This window comes from Herpailurus yagouaroundi, unplaced genomic scaffold (genome assembly GCF_014898765.1).
Source record: "Herpailurus yagouaroundi ecotype Mexico unplaced genomic scaffold, PumYag 184, whole genome shotgun sequence".
NCBI classification, from domain to species: Eukaryota; Metazoa; Chordata; class Mammalia; order Carnivora; family Felidae; genus Herpailurus; species Herpailurus yagouaroundi.
In genome coordinates this window covers 9,340,889-9,366,279 of record NW_024412415.1, presented here as the reverse complement: position 1 = coordinate 9,366,279, position 25,391 = coordinate 9,340,889, and the positions used below count along the sequence as shown (strand labels likewise).

Genomic DNA, 25,391 nt, shown 5'->3' with positions numbered 1-25,391 from the left:
AAGAAGAAGAAGAAGAAGAAGAAGAAGAAGAAGAAGAAGAAGAAGACAGGGACACCTGTCTCAGTTGGGTAAGTGGCTGACTTCAACTCAGGTCATGATCTCACAGCTCATGAGTTCAAGTCCTGCTTCAGGCTTGGTTCTGACAGCCTGGAGCCTGCTTTGAATTCTGTGTCTCCCTCTCTCTCTGCCCCTCCCCAGCTTGCACTCTGTCTCTGTCTCTCTCAAAAATAAATAAACATTTAAAAAAAGTTTTTTAAAGATGGATGGATAAAGAAAATGCAGTGTGTGTGTGTGTGTGTGTGTGTGTGTGTGTGATGGGAAATTAATCAGCCATTAAAAAAAAGGAAATCCTGCCATTTGTGACAACACGGATGGGCATTATTCTAGGCAGAATAACTCAGAGAAAGATAAATCGTGTATGATCTTTCATGTGGAATCTTAAAAAGCAAAACTTATTGAAACAGATTGGCGGTACCAGGACTGGGGGTGGGAAAATGAGAATATGTTGGTCGAAAGGTACAAACTTCCAGATAGAAGTTCTGGGCATCTAATGTACAGTATAGTGACTATAGTTAACAATACTGTATTGTATACTTGAAAGTTGCTAGGACAGGCACCTAGCTGACTCAGTTGGTGGGTCATGTGACTCTTGATCTCAGGGTTGTGAGTTCCAGTCCCATGTTGGGGGTAGAGATTACTTAGAAAGAAAGAAGGAAAGAAAGAAAGAAAGAAAGAAAGAAAGAAAGAAAGAAAGAGAAAAAAGAAAGTTGCTAAGAGAATAAAATTTTATTTTACTTTAATTTCAGAGAGAGAGGAAGAAAGAGCACAAGTTGGGCAGAAGGGCAGAGGGTGAGAAAGAGAGAGAATCTTAAGCAGGCTCCATGCTCAGCATGGAGCCCAACATAGGGCTCCATTCCACAACTGAGATCATGACCTGAGACGAAACCAAGAGTCAGAGGCTTAATCAACTGAGCCACCCAGGCACCCTGAGAATAAATCTTAAGTGTTCTTACCACCACACACAAAAATAGTAATTATATGATGATATATATGGATATATTAACCAACCTTATTGTGGTAATCATTTCACAATGTCAATATGTTGTACACCTTAAACTTACACAGTGTTAAATATGAATTGTATCCCAATAAATCTGAAAAAAGTATTGTTTTGTTAATATATTTCTATTTTCAGATTGGAGAAGTTGCCCTAATAATATTCTGTACTTTAAAAATTGTGTATAATCATAAATATTTCGATCTGGATTTTTAAAAGATAAGAACACTTTTTAAGAGAGAAAGATAGCTAGCAGGAGGGGGGCAGAGAGAGAGAGAGAGAGAGTGAGAATCCCAAGCAGGCTCTGTGCCATCAGCATGGGTGCCCAAAATGGGGCTCCAACCCACGAACCATGACATCATGACCTGAGCTGAAATCAAGAGTCAGATATCAAACCTCCTGAGCCACCCAGCCGCCCAAGAACTTCTTTCTAACATAACCATAATATCATTATCATGACCAGGGACATTAGTTCCTTAATACCATAAACATTCAGAATTTAAACTTCCCTTATTGTCTCCTAAAGTTATTCTTTTTAAACAATCTCTGGAGGTGCCTGGGTGGCTCAATTGATTAAGCATCCAACTTTGGCTCAGGTCATGATCTCACAATTTGTGAATTTGAGTCCCACATCAGGCTCTCTGCTGTCAGCATGGAGCCCACTTTAGATCCTTTGTCCCCCTCTCTCTCTCTGGCCCTCCCCCTCTCATGTTCATCCTCTCTCTCTCTCTCCCTCTCAAAAATAAATATTAAAAAAATTAAAACAAAACATTTTTGAGTCAGGATCCAAATAAATTGGGTTGATATGTCATTTATTTGTTTGCTTGTTTGTTGCAAGGGGGGTGGGGCAGAAAGAAAGGGAGAGAAAGAATCCCAAGCAGGCTCCATGCTCAGCGCAGAGCCTGATGTAGAGCTTGATCCCACAACCCTGGGATCATGCCCTGAGCCAAAATCAAGAGTCAGACGCTCAACCAATGGAGCCACCCAAGCACCCCTGGGCTGATAGGTCTTTTAATCTTTTATTCAGTAACTTCCTTGTTGTTCTCTTTCTCCCCTGGCATTAATTTGTTTAAAAAAAAAAAAAAAGGGCCATTTTTCTGTAGATTTCCCACAGACTAGATTTTCCAAATTGATACCTATGGTGATATTCAAATGTCTTCATTCTCTGTATATCTGTAATTGGTAGTTCAATCCAGAACCTTAGTCAAATCAATCAGCACCTGTCTTTTTTTTTTTTTAATTTTTTTTAACGTTTATTTATTTTTGAGACAGAGAGAGACAGAGCATAAACAGGGGAGGGTCAAAGAGAGGGAGACACAGAATCTGAAACAGGCTCCAGGCTCTGAGCTGTCAGCACAGAGCCCGACACGGGGCTCGAACTCACGGACTGCGAAATCATGACCTGAGCCGAAGTCGGCCGCTTAACCGACTGAGCCACCCAGGCGCCCCGAGCACCTTTTCTTTTTGTGATATTTGTAATAGCTAATGATGATCCTTTGAGTTCTCAGGTCATCAATTCACTAGGGGTTTAAATGTTCTGGACCTAATTTCCAATGTGTGTGGTGGAGTGGGGGTGCCTCTCTCCCCCCACCAAGCAATTCTCCAACACCAGCTGGGTGTCTTACAATTCAATTCAATTCTGACACTATCTCCCCAGAGATAGCATCAGATTCCAAGGGTTAGGGGCTCAGTCTCATAAGACTGCCCTCCACTTCCAATGCCAATCACAATCCCAGGTTATTATCTGTGCTTCTGACCCACTGGCTACAGAATGGAGGTTCCCACAATGCCTTCCTGTATTCAATTAATTTCTAGACTGGCCTTCAGATGTCAGTCAAAGGTCCAGGTTGTTACCTATACTTCTGACATAGTGGGCATAAATCAGAAGTTCACATGAGCCCCTCCTTAGGTTCAACGAATCTGCTAGAGCAGCTCACAAAACTCAGGAAACCCATTTACTCACCATATTATCAGTTTATTACAAAGAATATTAAGGGATACAGGTCAACAACCAGATGAAGGGATACATAGGGTGAGGTCCCAAACAAAGGAGCTTCTGTCCTCATGGAGTTCAAGACCCAGCATGGTGGCATGTGGGAAGGGTTCTGGTTCTCCAATCTGGAAAGTCTTGGAACACCATCCTTTTGGGGTTTTATGAAAGATTCATTACAAGGCATGATTGATTAAATAACTGACTATTGGCAGTTGATTTAGTTCCAGCCCTCCTTCCTCCCTCGAGTTGAGGGAGGTAGGAAAGTCCTAACCCTCTATTCACATGGTTGGTTCTCCTGGCAACCAGCCCTCATCTCTAAGTGGGATCAAAAAGTCACCTCATTATAGGGCAGCCTGGATGGCTCAGTCAGTTAAGCATCAGACTTCAGCTCAGGTCATGATCTCACAGTTCATGAGTTTGAGCCCTGCATCAGGCTCCTTGCTGATAATGCAGAGCCTGTTTGGGATTCTCTCTCTTCCTCTCCTTCTCTCTCAGATCTTCCCCAACTCTCTGTCTCTCTCTTAAAATAGATAAATACACTTTTTAAAAAGTCATTTGTCCTGGGGCACTTGGTTGGCTCAGACAGTTAAGCATCTAAATTTCAGTTCAGGAGCTCTAAATTTCGGGTTAGTCAGGTCAGGACTAACAGAACAGAGCCTGCTTGGGATTCTTCCTCTCTCTCTGGCCCTCCCCAACTCATGCTCACTCTCTCTCTCTCTCAAAATAAATAAACTTAAAAAAAAATCACTTGGGGTGTCTGGGTGGCTTAGTTGGTTAAGCGACCAACTTTGGCTCAGGTTTGTGGTTTTTGGCTTGTGGTTTGTGAGTTCGAGCCCTGAATTGGGCTCTGTGCTGACAGGTCAGAGCTGGAGTCTGCTTCAGATTCTGTCTCCATCTCTCTCTGCCCATCTCCTGCTTGCACTCTGTCTCTCTCTCTCAAATACAAATAAACATTAAATTATTACAAAAATTAAAAAATTAGGGGCGCCTGGGTGGTGCAGTCGGTTAAGCGTCCGACTTCAGCCAGGTCACGATCTCGCGGTCCGTGAGTTCGAGCCCCGCGTCAGGCTCTGGGCTGATGGCTCAGAACCTGGAGCCTGTTTCCGATTCTGTGTCTCCCTCTCTCTCTGCCCCTCCCCCGTTCATGCTCTGTCTCTCTCTGTCCCAAAAATAAATAAACGTTGAAAAAAAATTAAAAAAAAATAAAATAAAATAAAAAAATTAATTAATTTTAAAAATCACCTCATTACCAAACAAGTGACACCTTTAAAGGTCACATCACTTAGAAAATTCCAAGGATTTTAGGAGCTCTGTGACAGAAATGGGATGAAGACCATTATACATATTTCTTATTGTAAGTCACAATATTACGGGGTTGCAAAGTGATGATACTCTAATTTTATCATTTCTTTTTTTTTTTTTTTTTTAGAGAGAGAGTGCATGAGTGGGGGAGAGGGACAAAGGGAGAGAGAGACAGAGAGAGAATCCCAAGCAGGAGCCACTCTCAGCACACAAACCGACATGGGGCTTGATCCCACAACCCTGGGATCATGACCTGAGCCAAAATCAAGAGTCAGCTGCTCCACCGACTGAGCCACCCAAGCACCCTTACCATTCTTCATTTATGAGTTGAAATACTTCTATACAGAGCAACTTTTCCTCATCAACTATTTGGTTACCCCGAGGTACAGTTTATTTAGCAAAGACAGGACAAATGCTTGATTGTTTCAATTACCAGTTTTCAAAATAAGTTGGTTCCCTAGCACTTCTCAAGGTGGTTAATGATTTGTTTTTACTATTTTTATATATTCATGAATTTAAGCATATTTGATTTGCTTCAATCTATTGTACTTACTAGTATTGATAGCCAAATCATCTCAACTTTGGCCAGTGGGAGCCTCACTGACTTCTGACTCGGCTCGAGTAGTTTTTGATAGCTTCCTTTATTTCTGATATGACAAGAAGTTCCAGGTTTATTTTAAACATTTCCCACTGTATTTAAAAAAAATTTTTTTTTAATGTTTATTTATTTTTGAGAGACACAGTAACAGAGTGAGAGCAGGGTAGGGGCAGAGAGAGAGGGAGACACAGAATGCAAAGCAGGCTCCAGGCGCTGGGCTATCAGCACAGAGCCTAACATGGGGCTTGAACCCACGAACTGTGAGATCATGACCTGAGCCAAAGCTGGATGCTTAACCGACTGAGCCACCCAGGTGCCCCAACATTTCCCACTCTGAATGTGATGTCAGCCATTTCTTTAAGAATTTCTGATTCCTTTATGCCTCTATTATTCATTTATTTACCATTTTATTTTTATTTCTATTTTTTTATGTTTTTATTTTATTTTTGAGAGAGAGAGATAGAGTGTGAGTTGGGGAGGGGCATAGAGAAAGGGAGACACAGGATCTGAAGCAGGCTCCAGGCTCTAAGCTGTTGGCACAGAACCTAATGTGGGGCTCAAAACCAGGGACCTTGAGATCCTGACCTGAGCTGAAATCGGACGCTTAACCAGCTGAGCCACCCAGGTGCCTCTATCTATTTTTTATTTAAAAAAGTTTTTAATTGAGGTAAAATTGACATACAACATTAGTTTATCTTAGGCCACAAAACAAGTTATAATACATGTAAGAGGATATCAAGCAATGTTTCCAACCATAACAGTAAGAAACTAGAAATCAGTGGCACCTGTGTGCCTCAGTTGGTTAAGCGTCTGACTTCAGCTCAGTCAGGATCTCAAGGTTCATGAGTTTGAGCCCCGCATTGGGCTCTGTGCTGACAGCTCAGGGCCTGAAGCCTGCTTCGGATTCTGTACAGGTCTCATTCTCTCTCTGCCCCTCCCCTGCTTGTGCTCTGTCTCTCTCTCTCTGTAAAAACAATAAATAAAAATTAAAAAAAAAAAAGAAACTAGAAATCAAATACAAGAATAAAAACCAGAAAACTCACAAGTATGTGGAGATTAAGCAACATACTGCTGAACAAACAGTGAGTCAAAGAAAAAATTGGGGTGGCTCAGTTGTTAAGCATCTCACTTTGACTCAGGTCATGATCTCGTGGCTCATGAGTGAGTTCGAGTCCCATGGGTGAACCCCACTTCTCTCTCTCTCTCTCTGCCCCTCACTCAAGTGTGCCTTCTCTCTTTCTAAAAAAAAAAAAAAAAAAAAAATCAGAGGAGGAAAAAAATACCATGAGACAAATGAACATGGAAACACAACATACCAAAATTTATGGGATGCAGCAAAGCAATTTTAAGAGGGAAACTCATAGAAATAAATGCCTATCTCAAGAAACAAGAAAAATATCAAATAAATAATGTAACTTTATACCTCAATGAACCGGAAAAAAAGGACAAAGTCCAAAGTTAGTAAAAGGAAGGCAGTAACAAATATCAGAGCAGAAATAAACAAAATAGAGACTAAAAAGACAATAGAAAAGATCAATGAAACTAAGATTTGGTTCTTTGAAAAGACAAACAAAACTGACAAACTTCGCTAGATTCACCAAGATAAAAAGAGAGATCAAACAAAATCAGAAATGAAAGAAGAGACATTAAAACAGATAACAGAGAAAAACAAAGGATCATAAGAGACTACTATGAATAATTATATGCTAACAAATTTGATGACCTAGGAAATAAAATAAATTCCTAGAAACATACAAACTTCTTCATGAATCATAAAGAAATAGAAACTCTGAACAGACTCATTATTAATAAGGAGATTGAATCTGTAATAAAAAAACCTTTTAGGGGCACTTGGCTGGCTCAGTTGCAGGAACATGTGACTCTTGATCTCAGGGTCATGAGTTTGAGCCCCACATTGGGTGTAGAAATTACCTAAATTAAAACTTAAAAACAAAGAAACAAAGAAACCTTCCCACAAACAAAAGTTCAGGACCCAGCAGCTTCACTGGTGAATTCTACCAAACATTCAAAGAATTAATACTAATCCTTCCCAAATTCTTCCAAAAAATAGAAGAGGGAACCCTCCCAAACTCATTTTACCAGGTCAGCATTACCCTAATACCAAACCATTAGAGGATGCCATTAGAAAATTACAAGCTAGTATCCCTGATGAATATATTTTCAAAAACCCTCAACAAAATATTAGCAAACCAAACTCAAGAGTACCTTAAAAGGATTACACCCCATAATCAAATGGGATTTATTCCAGGGATTCAGGGATGGTTCAACATCTGCAAATCAATTGAAAATTAAAACCAGGGGCACCTAGGGGCGCCTGGGTGGCTCAGTTGGTCAAGCAGCCAATTTTGGCTCAAGTCATGATCTCACGGTTTGTGAGTTTGAGCCCCGTGTCGGGTTCTGTGCTGACAAGTCAGAGCCTGGAGCCTGCTACAGATTCTGTGTCCCCCTCTCTCTCTGCCCCTCCCCTGCTTGTGCTCTGTCTCTCTCCATCTCTCAAAAAATAAATAAACATTAAAAAAAAATTGTTAAAATCAGGGGCGCCTGGGTGGCTCAGTTGGTTAAGTGTCTGACTTCTGCTCAGGTCATGATTTCTCAGTTTGTGAGTTTGAGCCCCACATTGAGCTCTGAGCTATTAGTGCAGAGCTTGCTTCGGATCCTCTTTCTCCTCTCTCTCTCTGCCCCCACCCCCCACTCACTCATTCTCTCTCTCTAATAAAAATAAACATTTCTTAAAAAATTAAAATCATATGATCAAGGGCACCTGGCTGGCTCAGTTGGTTAAGTGTTCTACTCTTGATTTTGGCTCAGGTCATGATCTCATAGTTTGAGAAATTGAGCCCCACATCTAGCTCTGCACTGACAGTGTGGAGTCTGCTTAGGATTTTCTTTCCCTCTTTCCCTCTTTCTCTGCCTCTCCCCCACTCATTCATTCTCTCTCTCTCTCTCTCTCTCTCTCTCTCTCTCTCTCTCCCTCCCCTAAAATAAATAAATTCAAAAAAAGTCAAATGATCATCTCAATAGATGTAGGAAAAGCATTTGACAAAATTCAACATCTGTTTATGATAAAAACTCTCAACAAAGTGCATATAGAAGGAACATACCTCAACATAATAAAGGACATATATGACAAGCCCACAGGTAACATCATACTCCACGGTAAAAAGCTGAAAGCTTTTCTCTAAGATAGGGAATAAGGCAAAGATGTCCACTCTCGCCACTTTTACTCAACATAGTATTGGAAGTCCTAGCCATAGCAACTTAGCAAGATAAAGAAATAAAAGGCACCCAAATTGGAAAGGAAGAAGTAAAACTGTCACTAATTGCAGACGATATATTATACATAGAAAACTCTAAAGATTCCACCAAAAAAAACATTAGAACCAATAAAAGAATTCAGTAAAGTTTCAGGATATAAAATCAATATATAAAAATCTGCTGCATTTCTTTTTTTCTTTTTCTTTTTTTTTTTTTAATTTTTTTTTTCAACGTTTATTTATTTTTGGGACAGAGAGAGACAGAGCATGAACAGGCAAGGGGCAGAGAGAGAGGGAGACACAGAATCGGAAACAGGCTCCAGGCTCTGAGCCATCAGCCCAGAGCCCGACGCGGGGCTCGAACTCACGGACCGTGAGATCGTGACCTGGCTGAAGTCAGACGCTTAACCGACTGCGCCACCCAGGCGCCCCAAAATCTGCTGCATTTCTATACACAAATAATGAACTAACAGAGAAATTAAGAAAGCAGTTCCATTTACAATTCATCAAAAAGAATAAAATGCCTGGGAATAAATTTAACAAGGAGGTGAAAGACCTATACATTGAAAACTGTAAGACATCAATAAAAGAGATTGAAAAAGACAAATAAAGGGAAAGATATTCAGTGTTCATGATTGGAAGAATGAAGATTGTCAAAATGTTCATACTGTCCAAAACAATCCGCAGATTCAATGCCATCCTTATCAAAATTCCAATGGCATTTTTCACAGATATAGAAGAAACAGTTCTAAAATGTATATGGAGCCAGAAAATTGTCTTACAAAGCTACAGTAATCAGAACAGTATGGTAGTGGCATAAAGAGACACATGGATCAATGAAACAGTACAGAGAGCCCAGAAAAAACTGCATGCATTATAGTCAATTAATTTACTACATGAAGCCATGAATATACAATGGGGGGAAGGACAGTATCTTAAATAAATGGTAGGAAAACTGGACAGCCACATGGCAAAGAATGAAAATGAAAAGAATGAAACTTCAGGGGACCCAGAAGGGCCTTTTTAGGTAAGTTCCATACCCAATTCTTATTTGTTTGTTTGTTTAATTTAGTGTCTGAAGGAATAAAAAGATAGCCTGGAAAGGGAAATGCCAGTTACCAAAGTCATCTACACTTTTGGTTAAATCTAATAACACCAAGGACTTTCACTTATCATTATGTACTAGGAACTGATTGTTTTCCATGTATCATCTTACTTAATCTTCCCAATAATCCATGAAGTAGGCACTATTATCTCCATTTTTGAGAAAAGGAAATTGAGACTTCTGTTTTAAAAAGTTGTAAAGAACATACAGCTAGTGGTGCAACCTCAACTGAAAACCAGGTCTAATTCTAAAGCCTTTGCTATTACTCTCCATGCTGTAGTAGCTAAAGACAAGCCCCATCTCTAGGTCTCCTTAACTGGGGAGTGGAGATGGAGAGAGGAATATAAGATTAATATGAGTTTGGGGAGAAAAGCCAATTCAGATTGCTGATATCCTATTCCATGATTCCCACTTATGTTCAGGTATTTTACAGAAAGCCTTCCAAACAGCAAAGTTTATCAAGTAGATTCTCATTTTCTAAAATTATTTTTAAATGTTTTAAAAATGTTTTTTTATTTTTGTTTTTTTAGTATATTTTGAGAGACAGAGAGAGAGAGAGAGAGAGAGAGAGAGAGAGAGCAGGGAAGGGGCAGAGAGAGAGGGAGTAAGAGAGAATCCCAAATGGGCTGTACACTGTCAGTGTGGAGCCTGATGCAGGCCTCGAACTCATGAACTACAAGATCATGACTTGAGCTGAAAGCAAGAGTTGGATGCTTAACCGACTGAGCTACCCAAGTGCCCCTTTATTTTATTTTTAAATGTTTATTTATTTTTGAGAGTGCAAGCAGGGGAGGGTCAGAGGGGGACAGAGGATCTGAAGTGGTCTCTATGCTGACAGTAGTGAGCCTGATGTGGGGCTCAAATTCAGGAACCACGAGATCATGACCTGAGCCAAAGTAGAACACTCAACTAACTGAGCCACCCAGGTGCTCCTATTTTATATTTTTTTTATTTTATTTTAATTTAATTTAATTTAATTTAATTTAATTTAATTTAATTTTATCTTATAGAAAGAGCATGTGTGGGGGAGAGTGGCAGAGGAAGAGATAGAATCCCAAGAGGGTTCCATGCTCAGCAGGGAGCCCAAAGAGGGGCTGGATCCCAGGACCCTGGGATCATGACTGAGCAGAAATCAAGTGTTGGACACTTAACCAGCTGAACCACCCAGATGCCCCTTAATTTTTTTTTAAGTTTATTTATTTTCTTTAGTAAGCTCTACACCCAATATGGGGCTCAAACTTAAAACCCCGAGTTTAAGAGTCACAAGCTCTTCCGACTGAGACAGTCAGGTGCCCTCAAGTAAATTCTCATTGATCAAGGTAAATTTTTATGTCTCACAAAAGCTAAGATTCAGAAAAGAAAATACACATTACAGAAAAATTTATCAGCAACTACTGATAAAAAAATAAGTATATGTTACTATCTCTAGGTAAAATAATTTCTGGTTAAGAAAATGTATTCAGGGGGTACTTGGCTGGCTCAGTTGGAGAAGCTTATGACTCTTGATCTCAGACTTGTGAGTTCAAGCCCCGCATTGGGTGTAAAGATTACTTAAATAAAAAGCTAAAAAAAAAAAAAAAAAAAAAAAGGAAGAAACAAAGCATATTCAGACAGATTAAGTGCAGGGGCTTTTTGAAAATGTAATCTCACTTCAACTTTTAGAAAATGAATGGATTTTCACTTTTTCTAGCCTTCCACATTAAGAAAATAAAATGGTTTTGGGCACTTGGGTGGATCAGTCGGTTAAGTGTTAGACTTGATTTCAGCTCAGGTCATGATCTCACAGTTCTTGAGTTTGAGCCCCCATTTGGCTCTGAGCTGACAGCACAGAGCCTGCTTAGGATTCTCTCTCCCTGCCTCTCTCCGCCCCTCTCCAGCTCACTCTCAAATAAATAAATAAATAAATAATAAATAAATAAATAAATATTAAAATAAAAAACCTTAAAAAAAGAAAATAAAGTGGTTCAAAGTCTTGAGTAAGATATTTGAGTCCTATTTCATTATCTTAAATTCTGGTATAGCAACTTAAGAGGTCTAAAAAATTAGCCTCCCAGGAAAAGTTCATAAGCCCATCATGGGATTCCTGCTCTTACCATATCCTAATGGAAATCTTTTCTTACAAACACTTGTGGTGGTTTTTTTTGTTTTGTTTTGTTTTTTGTTTTTCCAAAGGAGAAGGGAAAATTTAACTTGGAAATGGGGGGAAAAGGAAAAAGGCACAATTAGAAGACTTCTAGAATGTGTTGTTTATCTTGACTTATACCATTTTTTTTGGTAAATTCAATCATATTAGATTTTACCTGAATGTGGAATAAATTTGTTATGTAAATTCATTTGTTTTAGACATTTTAGGAATAGCTACATTAATTAGTTTTATTAACATGTCAACTCCATTGTATTTTGCATGTCAAGGAACCCTTTGGGTTTTTTTATTCCTGACTTTATTAAAGGTTTGAGAAGACAACAGGTATCAGTCTGACAGTCATAGATCACAAGGAGTAAATAAATGCTAGAAAAATCAAGCAGCATCTCAATTCTCCAGAATAGTCTTCACAGAATGGCATCAGTATAATGCTGGAAATGAATTCACAAATTTCACACACCTCTTAGTGCTGGTTCACAAGCTCCTCAGGTGTTTTCCAGGTACAGCCTAAAATTGGCCCCTGTATTTGTTGGGCAGTATGGGACTGAAGAGACACTGGCCCCTCCAGGTTGGTAGGTCGCAGATTTAATAAGCAAGGGAAGTTACATATGAGGCTTGTCTTCGGAAGCTACAAGATGAGTAGGTCTCCAAATCCTTCCACAAAATCTCAGGTTCTATGTAGAGGCCTTAACAGGGTTCAATCATGTATACCATCCAGATATTCTCAGCACCACATTATCTCAAGGTTATGTCCTTGGGGGCACTTTCTGGGAGTGGGGAAAACAAGTAGAACCCACATTCCAAAAATAGTGAAGTGGGTGAGGAGCTTCGTGGTTGGTGAGTTCGAGCCCCGCGTTGGGCTCTGGGCTGATGGCTCAGAGCCTGGAGCCTGCTTCCGATTCTGGGTCTCCCTCTCTCTCTGCCCCTCCCCCATTCATGCTCTGTCTCTCTCTGTCTCAAAAATAAATAAACGTTAATAAATAAATAAAGTAGACCTCACTCTTACCTCAAGTTTTTGAGTCAGATAACCTATAGGCCTATACTTTATGTTTTTTTTTTTTTTTTTTTTTTTTTTTGAGAGAGTGAGACAGGGTGCAAGTGAGTGAGGAGCAGAAAGAGAGGAGAGAATCCCACAAGGGGCAGAGATAGAGAGGGAGAGAGAGAAGTGGGCTCACCCAAAGCAAGACTCGAACTCAGGAACTGTGAGATCATGACATGAGCTGAGGTTAGATGCTTAACCGACTGAGCCACCCAGGCACCTATACGCCTATACTTTAAATTTTTTTTTTTTCAACGTTTATTTATTTTTGGGGCAGAGAGAGACAGAGGATGAACGGGGGAGGGGCAGAGAGAGAGGGAGACACAGAATCGGAAACAGGCTCCAGGATCTGAGCCATCAGCCCAGAACCCGACGCGGGGCTCGAACTCACGGACCGCGAGATCGTGACCTGGCTGTAGTCGGACGCTTAACCGACTGCGCCACCCAGGCGCCCCTATACGCCTATACTTTAAATGTAGACACTACAGAGAACCTATCACAAGATTCAGACAAGGGCCACAAAATTTTAGCTAGAAATTACAGGTTCATTTTTTTTTTAATTTTGAAAAAGACACACTAGACAAAACAACCAGGCATATCAATTTTGTTTACACACACACACACACACACACACACACACACACACACACACACAGGGAATCACATGAAGAAGAAACATAGTAAGATCTTTGAAAACAAGGCTGCTCTTGAACAAATTTCTGATGAAATACAAAACCTTGTTTAAGTGTCTAGGAAATGTTAATGTTCAAGATACTACGACCCCTCTTCTATATCCCATTTGCAAAAGTAGCAAAGTAGGCTTCAAAACACGATCCTGGGTTGTTCTGGCAGTTTTTTGGCAAGGATCCTGCTTCCTTATGAACAAGTACTTTGCTCAGTCACTGTGTTGAGGTCTTCTTGTCAAGGAGTATGATGAATATAAGGATCAGTGAACCCTGGTGATACAGAGAATGCAACAGCATAAAAATACTGATGCTTACATCTTTTTTTAAAGCAAAAGAAACCACCTGTGGCTTAGTATTAGCAAGTATTATTATGCCACTCTCTTTTTTATATGTACAATAATCTCAAGCAAAATATGTGAGCATTTTGTAAGGGAAACTTCTAAAAGTTTTAGATAACAGGGCTTTTTCTATTCTTTGTTCTATCTTCCTTCTTTGCCTATTCATAAGGCTACTAGGAGTTTCTTCATGTCTCAGGGTCTTGAACACCTCCCCCCTCAGGTTTGATACGTTTGGAAGATTTGTAGGATTCAGCATATCATTGTATCCATGGCTATGATTTATTACAACAAAAGCACACAGAGTAAAACAGCAAAGGGAAAAGGTGCATGTGGCAAAGTCCAGGGGAAATCAGGTACAACCTTCCAGAGTCCTCTGCTAGTTGAGTCACACAGGATGTGCTTAATTCTCCCAGCAACCAAGGCAGAACATGTGTGAAATGTTGTCTTTCATGGAAGCTCATTAGAAATGCAATGCCCAGGGTTATTTTCATGTGCTGGGCATATGTACCTTCTGCTTAGCATGTACCAAAATTCTAGACACCCAGAAGGAAAGGTGGTCAGCACAAACCACATTGTACAGGGGCACCTGGGTGGCTCAGTCGGTTAAGCATCTAACTTTAGCTCAGGTCATGATTTCACAGTTTTTGAGTTTGAGTACTGCTTCAGACTCTGTGCTGACAGCTCAGAGCCTGGAGCTTGCTTGGATTCTGTGTCTCCTTCTCTCTCTGCCCCTCCCCACCTCGTGCTCCTTCTCTCTCTCAAAAGCAAAAGCGTTAAAAAAAAAAAAATAAGACCCCCACCAAAAACCACACTGTACAAACACTTCAGTCATAGCGAGCAACTCTTATTAGTGAGATTGGGAATGGAAGGAACCCTCCTGAAATCTTAAGTTCCCAGAAGCCAGCCAAGCAGGCTTTATAAGCAGGCCTTTCATAAGCCTGCTACATTTGCTCTTTTGTATGCACTTAGTAACTTTCCCACAGGAAAAATCAACATACTTTCAGATGCAAAAAGACTCTTCTAATTCAGAAACAAACATTTACAAAGATATAATAGGGACACCTGGGTGGCTTAGTCAGTTAGATGTCCGACTCTTGATTTTGGCTTGAGTCATGATCCGTGTTGGGCTCTGCGCTGACAGTGCGGAGTCTGCTTGGGATTCTCTCTCTCCCTCTCTCTCTGCCTCTCCTCTACTTGTGCTCTCTCTCAAAATAAATAAACTTTAAAAAATAATAAAAAATAAAAAGAAGACATAAAAGGGTCCACTGAGTGAGATATAGCTAAGGCACTCATGTTAATAAATTGTCATAGTTGTATTTGATCTTCAAGAGTTTTACTGTAAAGTAGAATGAAAATATATGAAAAACAAAGGAAAACTCAATTTGGTCTTAATGAAGTTGGAATCTTAGTGCTTTTCAATACAAAGAGGGCTCTTTCAGTATTGCTAGCAGCAGAGCTTATGAATGCCCATATTACATACAACTGGCTAGAAACGGACTTTGCATGACTACATGTAATTAAGCAAAAATAAACCATTGACAATCACTTGGCATTAACAGTTTGGATATGAACTTTAGAAGTAAAAGGTAAAGATGGCATTATAGCATCATGTTTATGAAGATAATTTTCTTCAGCTAGTATTTTGGGGATACAAGAGGAAACTTCCTTTTGTTGTTCTTGCCACTTGAGTATATTCTCTGCCAGTTCTTCTGTCTCAGTCACCAAAATATCCATTTGTGCTAAAGCCTTGCTCTGTAACATTTGAAAGAAGGGGAAAACAGGAGAAATTACATCTGTCATCAATACATCAGTATTATATCATAAATGGTTATGATAACAAAAGTTTACACCAGACATTTTCTAGCCCCTTAATACAAAGGCTTCTTAAAATTGTGCTCTCCTCATCTATTACAGCACGCGTGTTTTCTTTGTGAGTTCATTTCTCTTTTGTCTTCAATTATCACTTCAAAGCAGATGACCCACAATCTGTATTGTAAAACTTATCTCCTTCCTAAAATTCAGTCCTATATTTCAGTTTATTGAAAATCTCCACCTCAATGTACATTTAAGAACGCAATTTAACTGCAGTTCAACAATGATTAAAGGTTTACTCTCTGTGCAAGGCATGTCAGAAAACAAACTCATTAGCTTTTTTGATTTCTTGCTCCTATTCACCCTGGAGTCACCAAGGCTAGATACTTTATTGCCTTGGATGTGTCCCTTGTCCAAAGAGTAGACACATTCTAGGAATGTGACATCCCAAATCTCAAAATCTACATAATCCTTTGTTTATCTATGCTTTAAATCTTTTATCTGAATGCCTGTATTTATTCTCCAAGTTTCTCTGCCATTGGTTCCTCTGCACAGTCCTCTAACCTACAGCTTTAATGTGCACAGAAAACACCTGAGGAACTTATAAACCATGGATTCAGATTCTGAAGGTCTAAGGTGAACGAAGCCTTCAATTCTGCATTTCTAACAAGGTTTTAGGTGATGCTGATGCTGTCTGCGTATACTTTGTGAGACTCCATCTATTCTATCCAATATTTTCTCTATTAAGGTAGAATTCTGATCAAGTCACTTCTCTGTGTCCTTCTCTAAAAAACAAAACAAAAAACTATTTAAACTGTTGACTGTTCCCCAGTACTCAGATAGTAAAATCTAAACTTCTTAGTCTGGTTTTCAAAGCATTCCATAAACTAACCCTGAATTAATCTCCCTTTCAATACCTTTATGTATCAGCCAAAGTGGAGTACCACTCTTGCCCCAAACTACCAGTGCTAATTTTCATATCTTTCTTCACACTGCTGCTTTGGCCCATACTATTCTTTCTGATGCAAAATTCACTGATCCTTCAGGTCACTACTAACTACTATGTAAAACTTTATTAAAATATTCTTACCCCACTCTACTCCCAATCTCCCTAAAGTACAAGCAATCCCTCCCTTTTCTTTGCTTAACAGACAGCATCTTCTTTATAATTCCCTGCTGTATTCATGGCACAAAAGTAGTATTTTAAAGTAGAAAATATCCTACAGGTTTCTCACTAAATCTTGAGAATTTGGGAGCAGGGATTGGTTATATCCGTTTACCTCTCCTAACACCTATAGCAAAGCCCCTAGCACAATAAAAAGAACACATATTTATTAAATATTGGAATTTTGGAATAAAACACTGTAAAATGACTTCTAAAAAAGCTTTAAAAAAAAGAGAGAGAAAGCATCTTAATTAAAAAAAATAATTCATTCAAGGGTGTCTGGGTGGCTTAGTCGGTTAAACATCTGACTTTGGCTCAGATCATGATCTCAGGGTTTGTGGGTTTGAGCTCTGCATCGGGCTCTGTGCTGACAGCTCAGAGCCTGGAGCCTGCTTTGTATTCTGTGTCTCCTTTGCTCTCTGCCCCTCCCGCCACCTCAAAAATAAATAAGCATTAAAAAAAATAATTCAGAGTATTAGCCATCAAAAAGTTAAACAAAGAGATCACACATTTGAGCTTCTACTATAAAAGAACTAAAGAGCCAAATGCAATATAAAGTAGTTGAGGTACTTAAATGCTACTGTTAATACTCACCATTTTCTTTAGATTTTCATCTAAATGAGGGATATTTCTAATTGTTTCAAGATGGTTTTCTAATCTTTCAATGAAAGTCACTGCCAACTCCAGCAAATGTACCATGTATCTGAAAGAGGGAGAAAAAAGTCAATTATTTTCTTTTTAGTTATTTTGTGTCCCCCCTTTCCCTTTAATTAGGATTTTTAATAAAAGAGAATTACAAGCAACCTAGTGAGCCAATAATAACTGTTCTGCATTCATGGAAATACCAGTGATAAAAATGTCACTCTCTTTCACTTTAAGCAGAAATTAACTTGTCATCCAAACAGAAAAACAGAGACAACACTAATCCAATCTGGTACCCAACCTAATAGACAAAACTTAATGTTAATCATTTTCTCATATAAGTAAAGAAATTTCCCTAGATTAAATCTCATTCCATTTCAATCTACTCATTTTCAGTGAAGGGTGAAGACAATAAGGATAAATGTACTTGACTGAAACAGGCTACACGTAAAACCACTTTGAATCTTTGCATTTGCAAAATGCTTTAAAATCATTACTTACTTTTTCTGATATAATATACAATATACACATTAATGGTATTTTACTGTACCGAATAGATACTGAATATACCCTCATGAATGGAATTTTTATATTTATTCTTTTACCACAAGATAAAAAAATCTGACACTTTTTTTTTTTTAACATTTATTTATTTTTGAGACAGAGAGAGACAGAGCATGAACGGGGGAGGGTCAGAGAGAGAGGGAGACACAGAATCTGAAACAGGCTCCAGGCTCTGAGCCATCCGCACAGAGCCTGACGCGGGGCTTGAACTCATGAACCGTGAGATCATGACCTGGGCCGAAGTCGGGCACTTAACCTACTGAGCCACCCAAGTGCCCCAAAAATCTGACACTTAAGAGAGGTACTATTGACTTGCTTGGGCTTATCCAATAAGGCACAGGTGGAGAAAGTTATCAGTCAGATCCCCAGATGTTTGCTTCTTTACTGTTATTTATGATTATACTTGCAATACTCTTATGGGGAGAAGAGCAACAGAAAGCATGCCCATTCTATGGATTGGGAAACAGAGGCTTAAACAAATCATTTGCACAAGGCTTTGAAGCCTACAAACAGCAGAAATGAGATCAGACTTTTTAAAATTAGAAAGTGACTTTTCTAATTTCTTAAAGTCATTATCATCATTCCTAAAACACAGTGGGCAAAAGGAATGCCTTTCTCTTCACCACAGCTTAACTGTTTAAAAGCAAAAGGTTTTCTTTCTGGTTAAAGTTAATAATAATAATTAATGTTAACAGATACAATCACTAATATATTGTTTAATGAATTAATCTATGAAACAACTACTAAACATAAAATGCCCTCAGGAAACATGTGTAACTATTAATTTCTACTTTTTAAAAAAAAAGAGTTTATTTATTTATTTTGAGAGAGACAGAGACAGTGCAAGTGGGGGAGGGTCAGAGAGAGAGGGAGAGAGAGGATCCCAAGCAGGCACCGCACTGTCAGCAGAGTCTGACGCTCAACCAACTCAGTCACCCAGGTGCCCCTAATTTCTACTTTTTAGTTTAACCTGTGATAAACAGCTTCAATAGGCAAGTTTTCCTGGCACATGGGTTTCAACAGTCTTTGCCGCAGGGACCTCTTTTCTTTTAGCACCGCTTCCAAATGATTATTCATGTTTTGCAGAGCATTACACTTCTGAGCTACATAAACCAGAAACAGTAATTATAGTTAGCAATATAATATGACAAGTAAGTTTTAAAAATCACTAATAATTCTTTGCTTTGATCTGACTCTACCAATGTCGAAAATTAACCCATTTCCCTCCTAAATATCTCCCCTTTGCTATCTGTAATGCCCAAACCAGTTTACTTTCAACGATTTTCTCTTACTTTGCTGACAACCAAATCCAGTGCTAAATTCTTTGTCTGCATTGTTTAACTCTACTCCTAGTTTAGTTTTTATAGCCTGTCCCGTATTCTTCACATAAAATCTCTTTTCTCATCTTGGCCTCTAATATATCTTTTTAAAGTTTTATTTATTTATTTTATTTATTTGAGAGAGAGAGAGAGTGAAAGTAGAGAAGGGGCATAGAGAGAAGCTAAGAGAGAACCCCAAGCACTGACAGCCTGGATCTTGCCATGGGGCTTGATTCCATAACCCTGGGATCATGACCTGAACCAAAATCAAGAGTCACACGCTCAACCGACTGAGCCATCCAGGCACCCCTCTGCCTCTGATATTGTACATTCATATTAAAACACAAACATTTCTCTTACAAGCTATTTCTGATTATTTCAATATTTTGCCCAGAATTCAGTTAATGGCTGCCAAATGCCTCTTTTTTCAAATTTTTATTTTGAAAAAATTTTAAACTTACAGAAAAGTTTCATTGAACTCCCACATATATTTCACCCAGACTCACCAACTGTTAACATTTAGCTACATTTTTATTTCTTCTTTCTCCACATACCCATACATGTATTTTTGCTGATCCATTTAAGAGTAAGTTGTAGAGGGATGCCTGGGTGGCTCAGTCAGTCAAGCATTGGACTCCTGATCTCGTCTCAGGTCATGATCTCACGGTTAGTGAGCTTGAGTCCCACGTCGGGCTCTGCACTGAAGACATGGAACCTGCTTGGGGATCCATCTCTCTCTCTCTCTCTCTCTCTCTCTCTCTCTCTCTCTCTCTCTCTGCCCCTCCCCTGCTCTCTTGCTCTCTCTCTGAAAATAAATAAACTTAAAAAGAAGAATAGGGGTGCCTGGGTGGCTCAGTCAGTTAAGTGCCTGACTGGCTCAGGTCATGATCTCACAGTTCCTGGGATTGAACCCTGTGTCAGGCTCTGTGCTGACAGCTGGGAGCCTGGAGCCTGCCTCAGATTCTGTCTCTCCTTTTCTCTCTGCCCCTCCCAGACTTACTCTCTGTCTCTCAAAAAGGAATAAAGATTTAAAAAAAAAAGAGTAAATTGTAGATATCATGAACTTTTACCCCTAAAACTTGAGCATGTATTTCCCCAAATAGCATTCTCTTATGTAATCACAAGTATCAAATTCAGAAAATTTAACATTTTTATAATACCACCAATATATAATATAGTCTATATTGACACATCATCACCAAGTAACTCAATAATGTCCCTTAGAGCAAAAAAAATTTTTTAAGTTTATTTATTTTGAGAGAGAAAGGGAGAGAGAGAGAGAGAGAGAGAGAGAGAGAGAGAGAACATGAGCAGGGGAGGGGCAGAGAGAAAGGGAGAGAAAGAATCCCAAGCAGGCTCCACACTGTCAGTGCAGAGCCCGTTGTGGAGCTTGATCCCATGAATTGTGAGATCGTGACCTGAGCCAAAATTAAGAGTCAAACACTTAACCAACTGAGCCACCCAGGCACCCCAGCAAAAGAATTTCTAACCAAGTATTCAATCCATAACCACACCGTGCTTTGGCTATCATGTTCCTTTACTCTCCTTTATTTTTTTTTATTAAAAAAATTTTTTTTAATATTTATTTATTTTTTTTTTCAACGTTTATTTATTTTTTGGGGGACAGAGAGAGACAGAGCATGAATGGGGAGGGGCAAAGAGAGAGGGAGACACAGAATTGGAAACAGGCTCCAGGCTCTGAGCCATCAGCCCAGAGCCTGACGCGGGGCTCAAACTCACGGACCGCGAGATCGTGACCCAGCCGAACTCGGACGCTTAACCGACTGCGCTACCCAGGTGCCCCTAAAATGTTTATTTATTTTTGAGAGAGACAGAGACAGGATGTGAGTGGGTTAGGGGGAGAGAGGGAGACACAGAATCCAAAGCAGGCTCCAGGCTCCGAGCTGTTAGCACAGAGCCCGAAGCGGGGCTCAAACTCAAGAGCTGTGAGATCATGACTTGAGCGGAAATCGGATGCTCAACCAACTGAACCACCCAGGCGCCCCAAGTCTCCTTTATTTTTTTTTTTTAAAGATTAAAAAAATTTTTTTATTTTTAAGTAATCTCTATGCCCAACATGGGGCTTGAACCTACAATCCTTAGATCAAGAGTTGCAAGCTCCACTAACTAAGCCAGCCAGGCACCCCTAGTTTCCTTTAATCTGGAAAGTTCTTCGGCCTTTGTCTTCCAAGATTTCCTGAAAAATTTCTTTTAAGTTTTTTTTATTTACTTTGAGAGAGAGAGAGAGAGCACATGCACACACAGGGGAGGGGCAGAGAGAGGGAAAGAGAAAATTCCAAGCAGGCTCTGTACCATCAGTGTGGAGCCTGATGCAGGGCTCCATCCTAGGAACCATGAGATCATGACTGGAGCCAAAATCAAGAGTCCGATGCTTAACCAACCGAGCCACCCATACAGCTCTAAGCTTTCCTGAATTTGAGGAGTTCCTACCTTGGTCACTTATTATGCTATATGCACTAGTCAAGCCAATAGGACTTCTATTTGAGCACAGAAAAGAAGACTTTAGTAGCTTTGGGGCAATACCTGGAAAAGTTATGGTATATCATAATTTTACTGCCTGGTGTTTATTTAAGGTAATCCAAGAAAAAGTTGAAATTCCAATGATTACCCATTTCCTCAAATACTTACCCAAAAAGGAAGGATGAATAACATCTGCTGCATCTTTTTCTAGTCTTAAAAGTTCAATTTCCAGGTTTTTCTACATTAGGAAGAAAAATAACACTTAGCTCATGCGGAATGCAGCCTGAAGGCTTACATTTTGGCAAAAATGGATAGTCTTTAACCTAGGAACACTGAAGGGAATGGGAGGCAGAATTTGTTACGAGAGCCTAGGGGATTTACTGCAGGTTTTTACTTTGGTGTTTAAGCCCTATTGCTGCTACTGCTACGACTACATAAATAAACACGAATCCAGCTATGTGCTAGACACTATTCTGAGTGCAAGAGAACTACTGCTGGAATTAATTAAGATTTTTTTTTCCTGTACTAGAAGCAGAAAGCAAAAAGTCCAACAAAATTTACCTGGTAGATTTCAGCTTGAATGTTTGTCATCTGCTGTAGTCTGGAGAAGTTCACAAAGCAAGAAGCTGATTTCTTAGATATATTTAACATCTCCTATTGATAAGTGAACAAAGAAAGCAGCAGTATGTCATATAGAAAAGTTTGTGTGCCTTGAAACAGCATGTCCACACACATAAAACATGAGGATTTATCATGTGCAACATTGCTCCTGAAAAATGAAGTACTGAAGTGTAACAGTCGCAATGTGTATTTCCTGTTTTTAACATCTCTATCACAAATCTTTTGCCCAAATATTTAAAAAATAAGAAAAACAAGACTTAATCACTTTGTACTACTTCCTAAAGTACCATGCACATTATGTTTGTATTAGTGACAGCTTACCAGAGAAGGCTGCTAACAGTAAGAAGGTGGAGGCTGAGGTTGTTGGAGAATCACCTCTATACAAATCACCAAGACCCAGTCTCTGACCTTCCTGAGTCTAACATTAAAGGCTTCCCCACCATGGAATCACTTATCTGATGCATTGAAAGACCTCTCTAATGGCTAGAAGTCATTCATCCTGTGTCTTTTCACATTCTCATTCTTTTAGGCAAAGGAATGTTTTGTTCAGGTGTAATTATTTTTCTAAAAACCTTACCCGCCCTTCATCCTTTCATTTTATGCAAAATATTGCTTGCATATATAGCCACCTTAAATTGCAGGTTACTTCAGAATAAGAATATTGTTCATCCTTTCGCTTCATCCATAATTTTCTGTATCCTCTTCTCCTTTTTGAGAATGGTAGCACAGGAAAAACTTCAGAGATCTTACAGTCAAAGGATTGGGAAATGAAAGCCCATGAACTAAATGAACTAAAGTGACTGTTTTTGTGCAGCCCATAAGCTAAGAACGGTTTTTGTACTTTTTAATGTTGGGGAAGAAAAATCAAAAGAAAAACAGTATTTTGTGACACATGAAAACTACATGAAATTCAAATTTCAGGATCCAGGATAAACTCAAGTGTACCCACTCATTTATTTATTACCTCTGGCTTCTTTCACACTACCACAGCCCAGTTGCAACCATACGGATCTAAAATCCTCAGCTACTTATCCTCTGGCCTTTAATAGCAAAAATTTGCTAACCAATGATAACCAATTTTATAAGCATCGATTGAGTTAGGCCATGGAAGATTCAAGTATGGATGAAATAAGCTCTCTGTCCTTTAATAAGCTCATGATGGATGAAAAGGGAAAGGTATTCTTGTACTAACACATATGTGAGACGAAGGGGAAGATGAATCTAGAAACGTAGTTTACTGCGTCATCATGGAAGATCTTGATAAATGCAGAAAATGAGAGCAACTGAAGGTTTTCTGGTGAAGACGTAACATGATCATATATGATACATATTTTAGAAACTTAAATATTGACAGTATGGAATATAAAACTGATGAGGCTGGGGGAAAGAAGGAATGGGGAATGACTACCTAAGTGAGTATGGAGTTTCCATTGGGGATGATAAAAAAAAAGTTTTGAAAAAAGTTTCACAACACTGTGATTGTATCATGCCACTCAAGTGTACACTTTAAGATGGTTAAAATGGTAAATTTTATGTTATGAGTATTTTACCACAATAAAACACTTAATTCTGGTAACTAGCCAACAAAATAAAACAAGTAAAAACAAACAAAAACTAGGGAAGAGATGGGACTGGAGGTTAAATATTTAGACAAGGGGCTACTACAGCATTCTAGGTGAGAAGATGAGAATGTGGAATAGGTCAGTAGCAGTTAAAAAGGAAAGGAAGAGAGTGCCTGGGTGGCTCAGCGGCTGACTCTTGATTTCGGCTCTGGTCATGCATGATCTCACAGTTTGTAAGCTTGAGTCCCACACTAGGCTCCCGGTTGTTAGCACGGAGATTCTTTCTCTCCCCCTCTCTCTACCCCTCCTCGACTCAAGCTCATGCTCTCTCTCAAAATAAATAAATACACTTAAAAAAAAAATAGGAAAGGAAGGCATAGATGTGAGTCCCTGGAGAGATGAAATTCATAAATCCTAGATGATATGGGGTACCAGGGATGAAGTCAAGTCAATGCTAACTCCAAGGATCCTGGCTCCAGTGACTGGACAGATAGATATGCCATTCGGTGAGGAAGATAACACAAGATATTTTACTGACGGCAAAACTGAGGATTGAGGGAGTAAAGCAGTATAGTTTAACTTCATTCTATGTATATCATGGCTGAAATGAGGACAAATCTAATCCACTGCATTTCCATTATGTAAGTGGAAGGTAAATGAAAGTAAAACATCTCCCATTTCTCATTGTAACTTACTCGTTCTCTTATCTCTCCATCCCTCCCTGTGTATACACTAATCTTAACCACACACATGGCAATCTAGTAAACTGTTGGGTTCAACAGCAGGGTAATGGAGCTTAGCCAAAAACATGCAAGAGAAACCAGTGGAAAAATAAAAATGTTTGAAGGAGAGCCAAAAGGAGAGAGGAAAGAAAGAGTAGCCAAATTTCCTAGAAATAGAAATTCTGTTTCTATTTCTACAAATAGAAATTCTAACTATTTGAGGATTCTGACTTAGCCCTATATCTTTATTTTTTTTTTTTAACGTTTATTTAATTTTGAGACAGAGAGAGACAGAGCATGAATGGGGGGAGGGTCAGAGAGAGAGGGAGACACAGAATCGGAAGCAGGCTCCAGGCTCTGAGCTGTCAGCACAGAGCCTGACGCGGGGCTCGTACTCGTGAACCACGAGATCATGACCTGAGCCGAAGTCGGACACTTAACCGACTGAGCCACCCAGGCACCCCAACCCTGTATCTTTAAAAAAAGAAAAAAAGGCAAAGATTGGGGAATACAGAAAAGTCTTTACTGTTAATGACTGCCATTAAATATTATACACTTTATATGCCAGTAGGGTAAAGGGACAATGAAAATGAAAGGATCCTGAAAACGGGAGTCTGTTTAGGGTATTTCTGTTCATTCTGTTGCTAGGCACAAGAAGCTTAAGTCCAAGACTTTTATGTGCAATATAAAAATCCTGGGGCACCTGGATGGCTCAGTGGGTTGAGTGTCTGCTTCTTGGTTTTGGCTCAGGTCATGATCCCAGGGTTGTGAGATTGAGCCCTGTGTCCAGCTGAGTGTGGAACTTGCTTAAGATTCATTCCCTCTCTCCCTCTACCTTTCCCTCCCTCCCTCCCTCCCTCCCTCCCTCCCTCTCTCTCTCTGCCCACCCCCCCACCACAAGAAAGAAAAAAAGAAAAAGAATCCCAGTAACATTGTGCACATAATATATATATATATATATATATAT

At 39.4% G+C, this 25,391-nt stretch overlaps 1 protein-coding gene across 6 annotated transcripts in view; it reads right to left on the bottom strand.

Moving 5' to 3' along the window:
• Window positions 1–13,036: 13,036 nt before the first annotated feature.
• The window catches only part of HAUS2 (HAUS augmin like complex subunit 2), a 15,492-nt gene continuing 3,137 nt past the window's right edge, over window positions 13,037–25,391 (bottom strand). For 2 of the 6 annotated variants that reach the window (XM_040492429.1, XM_040492428.1), the window contains exons 2-6: window positions 22,081–22,173; window positions 21,688–21,757; window positions 18,690–18,822; window positions 17,108–17,216; window positions 14,848–15,288 (exon numbers count right to left, since the gene is read on the bottom strand). In XM_040492429.1, the coding sequence (XP_040348363.1) occupies window positions 15,079–15,288; window positions 17,108–17,216; window positions 18,690–18,822; window positions 21,688–21,757; window positions 22,081–22,173 (615 nt within the window). In that variant the 3' untranslated portion in view covers window positions 14,848–15,078. Of the gene's footprint in view, window positions 13,427–14,847; window positions 15,289–17,107; window positions 17,217–18,689; window positions 18,823–21,687; window positions 21,758–22,080; window positions 22,174–22,717; window positions 22,848–25,391 lie in introns of those variants that run through there. The other 4 variants (XM_040492430.1, XM_040492431.1, XM_040492432.1 and 1 more) reach the window with 4 other exon arrangements.